Source organism: Convolutriloba macropyga, chromosome 13, assembly GCF_964194025.1.
Source record: "Convolutriloba macropyga chromosome 13, txConMacr16.3, whole genome shotgun sequence".
NCBI classification, from domain to species: Eukaryota; Metazoa; Xenacoelomorpha; order Acoela; family Convolutidae; genus Convolutriloba; species Convolutriloba macropyga.
Window position 1 is genome coordinate 21,247,504 of NC_134480.1, and position 9,552 is coordinate 21,257,055.

The following is a 9,552-nucleotide window of genomic DNA, read 5'->3' on the forward strand; positions in this document are numbered from 1 at the left end:
GTTTAGATTTTGATCACAAGTGACTTACCTCACTCAATAAAATGACTTTTGCACTTTAAAACTTAAGTTTAATTTGAATTTGTTTAAGGTCAAAGGAACTCTATGTGCAGTAAAGGTCCCTAACAAGAGGCTTCTGTGGGATGAATTTTAACAAGCTTTATTAATTTATCACTGAATGTTTTTTACCTAGCTTTTTGAGCCGCGTCGTTTTTTCAATTTAGATCTATCTCTGTTTCTATCTCTATTATACGGCACGCGGGTCTCCACATTCTCCTCGAAAATACTGGAGCATACTAATTTAGGAATTTCTCGCGGAAACTACAGCTGTTTTGGGAAATAATACTGCGTACTTGCAAACGTTCTTTAGAAGCTGTGATTTTTTCATGTGTTGTCTGCTCTCGTTATTTTTTGATTTAGGGGCAATGTTTGAAGATATTACTGCGGTCATTACTGTAAATTGATTTTATTTTTTTTACTGATAACCTGTACTCTCTAAGCATTCCATGATTTTGGTGCATTGCAAATTTGTCCAGAACAAAATCTGGGAAGCATTTCAGCAAAAAATCCTGCGAATAACTTCCATCAAAAATTGTTAGCTCGAACTATAAATTGTGCATTATAGCATGGAGGAATGTGAGGCGCTTTGTACCCGCTTAGCCATAATGGTTAACGGTCACTTCAAGTGTCTGGGGAGTTGTCAGCACCTCGTGAACAGATTCGGGGATGGATACACTGTCAATGTGAAAGTCACTGGGTTCGCAAAACAGCTGAGAAACTTCCTCAGATATTTCTGCAGACAATACCCAACTGCTGTCATAATTGATAGGTGAGTTGGGCATAAGATAAAGAATACCGACTTCTCTTTGGTGATCAATTCTACCGTAATTATAAAGGATCTTACTTGCTTGATTTCCTTTAGTAAGGGGATCTATAAGCGATTAAAAAAGGGGAAAAGAAAGTGGATACGAGTTTTCAATTTTCTTAAAAAAAAAAACATTTTTAGACACCAGAACCAGATCCAGTATCAGGTGGCCTCGGATGGACTGAATCTGTCTAAACTTTTCCACTTTCTGGAGCTGTGTGTGGCCGATGCTAAAGTGGAGGAGTACTCCATTAGCCAGACGACACTGGAGAGAGTTAGTTCATAGTTTCACATAATAAGGAAAAACTGCATTTTCTTGTTCATACTTCCAAATTGATTTAGCGTTACAAACTTTTGGAATATCATTTTGGTCAATTGTCACCGGTTGATATCTTTTTTGGAGATGTTCAGTAACTAGTGGTGTCATTGAAATTTTTTAAAATTTTATCCTGAAGGGCTTTTTTAACATGAGAATTGAAGTTACCAAAATTTCTTTGCGTTTCTGGCCTGTCACGGTTTATGCGCGCTTATTCAGTCGGAAAATAGGCATAAAACTAGAGCATTTCTAAATGATTCTCAAAGTTATCTAGTTTTTCATTAAAACAAAAAAGAGCATTGTTAAGTTCCTCTGATACACATAAGAATAAAATGCAAATGTTAAAAGAGGCAATGTAAAGTTAAGAATATAACATTATGTATAATTCATTAAATTACTCAACTGAAAGTTTGACCGTAAATTAGTAAAAAAAAAAATGGCCTAAAATGCGAGCATAAAATGTTCTAACAATTTTATATGTATATCATGAAGATTAGAAATCAAAATTAAAATCTAAATGCTCTGAATGTCATCTTTCATATCAATTACTTTTCGGTCCTTCAAAAATTTTTTCCAAAAATATTCTTTCAGTTCTTTCTTTAAGGAAGCTTTTGATGCTGTTTTCAGTCTAATATTAGAAAGCAGACTATTATAAATTGGAATGGCTTGTGCAATAAAAGAATCGGTTAAAAACTCATTAATCTTTCTTACGTCGGACGTTATTTTTTTGACCTGTCTTGTTGTTTTTTTTCTCATGGTAGAGAGAGGTTCAATTTTATATGCTGGAAGATCTTTGCTAATTAAGCGAAAAAAAAGGTTTTGAGCAATGATATTTCAAGAGAAAGAGACTGATAATATTTTGTTGCGAAGTTTGAGATCTGTAGACCGATCGTATTTTCTATTAAAAATGGTTTTTGTTCAATTCAATTGTTTTTCTAAAGTTGTGAGTAATGACTTTTGCAACGCTATCAAAATTGAAGCGGAATAATGTAGATGACTTATTTCAATTGCATTAAGTAATAAGATTTTCGTTTTCTCTGGTATACTTTACTAAGTGTATTCTAAACTTTATTCCACAAGAATCTTTTTCCATTCTCCATCAAATTTTAGTTTGCTATCAATAATTACGCCAAGTTACTTCAAATTCTTTGATTCTAAGTTTTCATTATCGACATTCCACAATATATTGTTTTTTGTTTGTTGACCACTAACTGGGACTTTGCAAAAAATCGATAATTTTTGAAATGTTATGTTCAAGTTTTGTTTTTGACGATATTGCATCAGTGTCGGATGTAAAACGAAAAATGTCGTATGCATACTGGATGACCGTGCAATCCTTTTCTACAATCATTGCTAAATTGTTGACGTAAATGTTAGAATGCTAAGATAGTACCTTGTGGAACTCCTGTTCTGATTCAATTCCGTTTAGGACAACTCTTTGCGTTCTTTCACTCAAATAATTCGCTTTTAAATTGGTAGCATATTCGTCAAAACCTATTTTTTCAATTCTCTGTAACAGTCTTTGTTTATAGAATCAATAGCCTTTGAAAGATCTAAAAATGCACCTGTAACATTTTTTTCTTGTTGAGTTCTAATCTTATTTGTTCTGTCGATTTCAGGATAGCATCAGTTAATGACATTTGTTTTCTATAACCAAATTGACTAATAGACAATAATTGCATCCTTTCTAGGAAAATTGTGATTTGTGACTTGAGCGCCTTTTCAAGAAAATTTTGACAAAGCAGAAGTGACAGAAATAAGTCTATAATTGAGTGGGTCTTTGGGATTTCCTTTTTTGAGTTACACAAGCTTTTTAAGATATTCTAGAAATTTTCCTGCCGTAATGAATGGATTAATGAGATAACATTGTTGCTCCGCTAGCGCGGCTTTAGCATCTTTTGTTGCCCAAGCTGGTATTTGAAGGACTGAGTGGTTTACTTGTATGCAATGAATCTATGAGCACATTTGTTTCCTTGATTCTTTGTATCGGAACTTTCTCGGAGCAATTTTAGGAGGAATGTTGTTTGTTTGTTGCAAGCTATTGAACTCTCTTTGAGTAGAAAATCTGCGATTTAGAAGATTTGCAATTTGCATAGGCTCTGTTATCTTTTTACCAAAACTGTTTAATATTCATTGAATTCTTGTTTGAGCCTCTTCTTTATTACAAAGATATTGAATGAAGTTACGTCTGGCTTTTTCACTGTTTAACTCCATAAAACTTGAAAGAAGTTGTTTTTCTTTTTGACGAATTAAATCGTTTTAAGTTTTATCATCGCTAATTCTTGAAAACTGTTTTATTGTTCTCACGTAGCCATTTTTCTTGAAGCAAAAATTTTGGTTTGTGTTTTCTAATATACCAGAATTTAGTTGGAGCATGTAGTGCTAATGCTCTTTCATTAATTGTTTGAATTTCTAATAACATCATATCTCCCGTCACTGCACCGTAAAATTGTCTCCAGTCTGAATTTTCAATAAAATTTGGGAACGCTATGGCTGAATAGTTTTTTGTCAAAAAATTTTTTCTTTGTTGTTTTTGATATTAGCATCACAGATTTAAGAACTCTTATTGTTGCAAAATGATCGGTTTTCAAAATTGTATCCGCTACAGAATGAAAAAATTGTGTTGTGGAAGAACTGAGTGTTGTGAAGGAATTGTATGTTGTGGAAGGAAGTTATTGAAACGACACCTTATAATAGCAAATAGTCATTGAGAAGCAATTGCAACAAGGATGGAAATTATTGAAACGAAACCTTAATAGCAAAATAATTTGTAAGAAGCAATTGCCTTCTACAAGAAAAAAAACTATTCAAGGAAATGCAAAAGTCTTATTAACAGCCGCGCCGCGATAGCTGGGGCTATTATTGGCCATCCCTCGGGTTTTTTTCGTCGTCAAGATTTTTTGTTACGACCATATGACGTCACAATCACTTCTAATCTGCTTTTCATTCATTCGTTCATGCGATTTCAAATGAATTGCGTGCGTGACGTCATGATTCATTCTTAACTGAGGAAGTTTTTTTGTTCACACGCGTGATTAACTTTTCGGTCACACGTAACTCACCTCAATCGCAGAACTGACTTCACTCTGAAATTGACTTTTCAAATCTTTTTGAGACTGCAGGTTCACGAAGCTAACGCGGCCTTTTCCTTCACTGCTAGAAATCTTCAATACTCCAACTCTTCAATACTAGAAATCTTTTCAATACTAGAATTTTGTTACAGATCGAAATGAAGTGTCAACGTGGGTCTAACAAAATTGTCTGTTACTAAATTCTTAGAAAAGCAGGCTATTTAGTTTTATTAAGAAAGGAATTCATGCAAAGGTCAAAAGGAATTGCTTCTTACAAATACATTTTCAAATCTGGAGGAATTTCATATAATTTTAAGATAGCTGCAAAAGATGGTTATAAGTTTAATTTTTTGTCAAAAAACAAGAGCATAAGCGATTTATATACAAAATAGAAAATCGTCTACGAAATGTACGTCTCAGAATTTTTTTAGTTGCATGTTTGAACACCTCTTTGGAAAATTCTATCCCTTTTGTTGATTTGATTCTGTCGGAAATTGGGCATAACACTAGAGCACTTCTAATTGATTGTCATATTTATCTAGTTTTTCATTTAAAACAAGGAAGTAAGGCATTGAAACGACACCTTATAAATAGCGCATAATTTGTAAGAAGCAATTGGCTTCTACAAGAAAAAGAACTATTCAAGGAAATGCAAGTAGTGCTAATGCTCTACATGTAGTGCTAATGCTCTTTCATTAATTTTTTGAATTTTTAATAACATCATATCTCCCGTCACTGCACCGTAAAAGTGTATCCAGTCTGAATTTTCAATAAAATTTGGGAACGCTATGGCTGAATAGTTTTTTGTCAAAAAATTTTTTCTTTGTTGTTTTTGATATTAGCATCACAGATTTAAGAACTCTTAATGTTGCAAAATGATCGGTTTTCAAAATTGTATCCGCTACAGAATGAAAAAATTGTGTTGTGAAAGAACTGAGTGTTGTGAAGGAATTGTATGTTGTGGAAGGAAGTTATTGAAACGACACCTTATAATAGCAAATAGTCATTGAGAAGCAATTGCAACAAGGATGGAAATTATTGAAACGAAACCTTAATTGCAAAATAATTTGTAAGAAGCAATTGCCTTCTACAAGAAAAAGAACTATTCAAGGAAATGCAAAAGTCTTATTAACAGCCGCGCCGCGATAGCTGGGGCTATTATTGGCCTGCCCTTGGTTTTTTTTATTTCGTCCATATTTTTGTTACGACCATATGACGTCACTATCACTTTAAATCTGCTTTTTATTCATTCGTTCTTGCGATTTCAAATGAATTACGTGCGTGACGTCATATTTCACTTGTAGCTGAGCGGTTTTCTTTCATTCGCATGATTAATTTTTCGGTCACACGTAACTTACATCACTCGCAGAAATGACTTCTCTCTGAAATTGACTTTTGTAATCTTTTTGAGACTGCAGGTTCACGAAGCTACCGCGGCTTTTTCCTGGCAATCTGCCAACTATGTTCAAGACATTCGGGGACTTCTATTGTATGGTTAATGGCGCGTTATTTGAAAATTTTTCAATAGTGCGCTATTGAATGTTTTCACCCTAAATACTTCTCATTGGCTTCAGAACCTCTGGAAACTCCCAAGTTTAGCTACAATTATTTTTGAGTTTCCGTCCAGACAGTTGAATTTCTTTAATTAGCAGATAACTTTTTAGCTGGTAAATTCAAATTCGTATATACGCAGTATGATAATTTTTTTCAATCATCAGATGTTTGGAACTCAGAATGTTTCGCGAAGAATATTTGGAACTCAGAGTGAATTTTAAAAAAATAGAATGAAAATATCTTACTTTTACTTAAAAATCGGGTGTTCAATTTAATAATTTTTTCTGTGTAGTTGGACACAGAAACTCTGGCTGGCCAGTTCTGTACTACATATCAAGGCGAACTTTTGCGAAGTGTCGATCTCAACATGTAATAACCGGGTAAAGTTGCCGTTGATTAAAAAAGAGTTTCCGGGTTTTTAGGTATTGATGAAACTTATTATAGATCTTATTCTCAAAAATTATAATTTACATATAGGTATCAAGCTGCTCAGAAGCAATGAACTCCATGAAATTTTATTAACGAGTTATGCTTCATGTCGATTATGAAATTTTTCATTGTTCTCGAACGATGTTAGGCAATTATTCTAACCAAGTGTCTTGTTTACGCCGATTTTTTTCTTGAATATTTTTTCGCTTTTGTTCTAGAACAATCTTTGACTTCTCAGGTGACTTTTTTATGCTTGAGTTCTGCATTGTTGAGGGAGCTACCTTGCTCTGATTCTGAAATAAAGTTTGTTGTTGATATAAAATCGATTATGAGCAGAAGATTCAAAGGCCTTGTAGTAGGTGAGATGCCAGACTGTTATTCTGGAGGTTGTGGGTTCGAACCCCTCTAGGGAAAAACTTATAAGCTACTCGTCCTATAAACTAAATTTCCCCGCCTATCGTTCGAGAGGAATTCGTCCAACATTAGTCTGTTTATGTTCATATTTGTAAATGCAAGTTCATTTATCTGCGGATGGATGTTCACTACTATTCGTTTCAGGTTTTCATTAACTTCGCACGTGAGCAAGCAGACGAGGACATCAATATTCTGCGTGAACCATTGTGCCAACATAAGAGAACTCTGTCAGGAATCTCAGACATTGGATCTCTCGCTAGTGAGGCTGATAATGAGCAGGTATGATAAATCCTCCTTGCATGCAATATAGCTGCTTGAGGAATAAGATCCCCTAAAAAGGAAGTCGGACAACTCGCGGCGATAGGTCGTCCGATATACTTGTATATTTCCTGCGTACTTTTCATCTGATGGTTTGACTTTTCGTCTTCAAAAACGGGCGTTTTTGAAGACCCCATCCCACGCGTAACAACACCCCTTACCTCGCCCTTGCCGAACCCCCAATTGCCACTTCATCCCCTCCACATCATTCCACCCGTCACCACGCACGCTCAACACCCCATCCCATTCTCGACGCGCCTCCTCCTATCTGCGCCACCCCCCCCCCCCCCCCACCAACTCCTTCTCACACCCTCAGTAAAACTAAAGCTAGTCTCCTTAAGAAGCATCCAGCTACTGAGGAAGCCAACTGCTCGACAGGCGTTTGCGAACAATTCGCCCGACGATGGTAATGTCAAAATCTTGTTGTTGATCGGACTTAACTAAATTTTTATGATAAGCGTCTTGGTGTATTGTAGGAGTTTGTGTCTTTGTCACCCACTGCTGACTTCATCAACAACCCAAACTCACCCCCACCCACGCAGTCATTTGCACCCAATTCATTCCTGGTTAGTCGATTTCTTATACACTCGAAGCACAAAAGAATATTTTTGTAAAAATGGAAACGGTGCACTACTGAAGCGACAGAAGAGCCTCTGGAAAATAAGCATTTCAATATAAAAGTATGGAGATACCTGTTTGGTTGAGATATCTGAGTAAAGATAGTTTTGGCTTTTTATTTTGTGTTAACGCTACTACGTTTTCTTAAGTTCTAAAAGTTTAGAGGTCGGGAGAACGCCGACGTTAAATCTAAATCGTCAATTCAAATTGTAGTGTCTCAAGCAAACAGCTGGTTTGAAATTTCACCTCAAATTTTGGAGATTTTGTTTTGTTGGCTGAAATAAGGCCATGAATAACAAACGAGAAACTCTTTTCCTTAATCCTCCATTGAAATGAATCAAAGTTATTTTCGAAGAAATGATTGGTATATTTTTTCAGGACGATCTACACCTGGACGAGGTACGTATTGGTAATATCTTCTATGTAGAATTTACTGTATGCTAAACCATTTCCTTGAAAGTAAAATTTGAGAAACGGTTTTGAAGGTCCAGTTTCATAAAAACTTGTTCCTGAATCGTATCTGCCATGGATCACATTAGAGAATCTGCTTTGTTAACTCTAAAGCATAAACCAGATTCTTTTCACAACCCTGCAAACACACTTTAGCTTTGAACATTTTTTTAAACTTTAAATGAAAAGTTTTAAAAACTTGATGTTCAGAAGAGTCATTACAGTCTTCTTTTCCAGGTTCCGATTGGAATGAACTATAACAATTACGGGGGACAACGAAGTTCAACTCCAGTAGGAGCTGCAGAACACTGTGCCGCTTCGTCTAAGTGTTGAACTGGGACTACTCTGGTTATCGGACAAGTTTCATATTAACCCTTGGAAAAATTATCCGTGCTGCAAAAAAAAAAAACGAAAGATAGTTGGCTTGTTGGAGAGGATTTTTGCTTCCTGTTCAAAGGCTGTTGAATTTTGCTCTTGTTGCGGTCTTATTGGTTATTTCTAGTGAATGCCATAATTATTTTGCTGAAAATTTTATGTTAAGTCCCAATTCGGGTGCTTAGTGATTGATGGGTCAATGGTGCAGTTAATTTATTGACCGAAAATGTGATAGGTATTGAGTTTGAGACATGAAAGATGTAGGATCTTCCAAACGTCTCACGAAACTAGTGTTGACTCAACTGATGTGGTTGTTTGGCATTGAATTTTAAATCAATCAAGACAATACCCATAATTTGACCTTATGGTTGAAAATATAAAAGATCATTTAGCATAACTATACTTGTGTACATTGGCTATTTTGGCATTGGGCAGAATGTAATGTAGTCCTAAAGAATATGGAGCGTAGAGAACTTGAACCTTTAATCGCCAGAATCACAGGCTATTTTGGAATCATTACAACAAAGTTCAGTTGAGGAAACAAATTTGTGAGCTTTGTTTCACAAGTTGGGCGATTACACAATTGGTCTATCGTCAGACTTTATACGGTATTCACACTCTGTGTGTGTGTCAGCTATTCAGATGTACCTCTAAGAGATAAATGTGCAGTATTTTGAAAGTGTTTTAATGGTGCTCTTGGAACGTCTCTTTGTACTTTCATATCTTTGTAGAAATATTTCCGAGAAATTTTAAGTTCCATTAAACAACAGTGAATCAAAAGGCTGATTTTTGTTTGCTAACAAAATAGATAACAAATGAAGACTGTGAGAACAAAACAAAAATTGTCAGAATCTAGGTGTGTTTTGGGGGCAATTTTTTTTATTTAGCGTTATAAAACTATAAGTTTGCTGCTGAACTATTTTGAGGGCATATAATTAAAAAATGGCTCGTGCGTATCTACACGTAGAACAGTATGTTCCAACATACATCACAAGGATGCAAAAACAACCATTTATTTCATCAGAGAAATCGTTGGGAGAGTCCTAAAGCAACTTATACGCATTGGAGAAGGTTACTTTCTTTTAACCAAAAAATACGCTGTCTTTTCTCTTTTACATATTGTAGAATGACAAGTGAAATACAAT

The 9,552-nt window shown here is 35.1% G+C and overlaps 1 protein-coding gene across 1 annotated transcript in view; it reads left to right on the forward strand.

Annotated features, from left to right (window-relative positions):
- Positions 1-8,718, forward strand: part of LOC142351873 (ATP-binding cassette sub-family A member 2-like) — a 45,190-nt gene extending 36,472 nt beyond the window's left edge. Inside the window, exons 9-14 of the mRNA XM_075404115.1 lie at positions 623-826; positions 1,004-1,136; positions 6,791-6,925; positions 7,441-7,530; positions 7,961-7,981; positions 8,270-8,718. Coding sequence (XP_075260230.1) covers positions 623-826; positions 1,004-1,136; positions 6,791-6,925; positions 7,441-7,530; positions 7,961-7,981; positions 8,270-8,365 — 679 coding nt within the window. The 3' untranslated portion in view covers positions 8,366-8,718. The remainder of the gene's footprint in view (positions 1-622; positions 827-1,003; positions 1,137-6,790; positions 6,926-7,440; positions 7,531-7,960; positions 7,982-8,269) is intronic.
- The last annotated feature ends 834 nt before the right edge of the window (positions 8,719-9,552 follow it).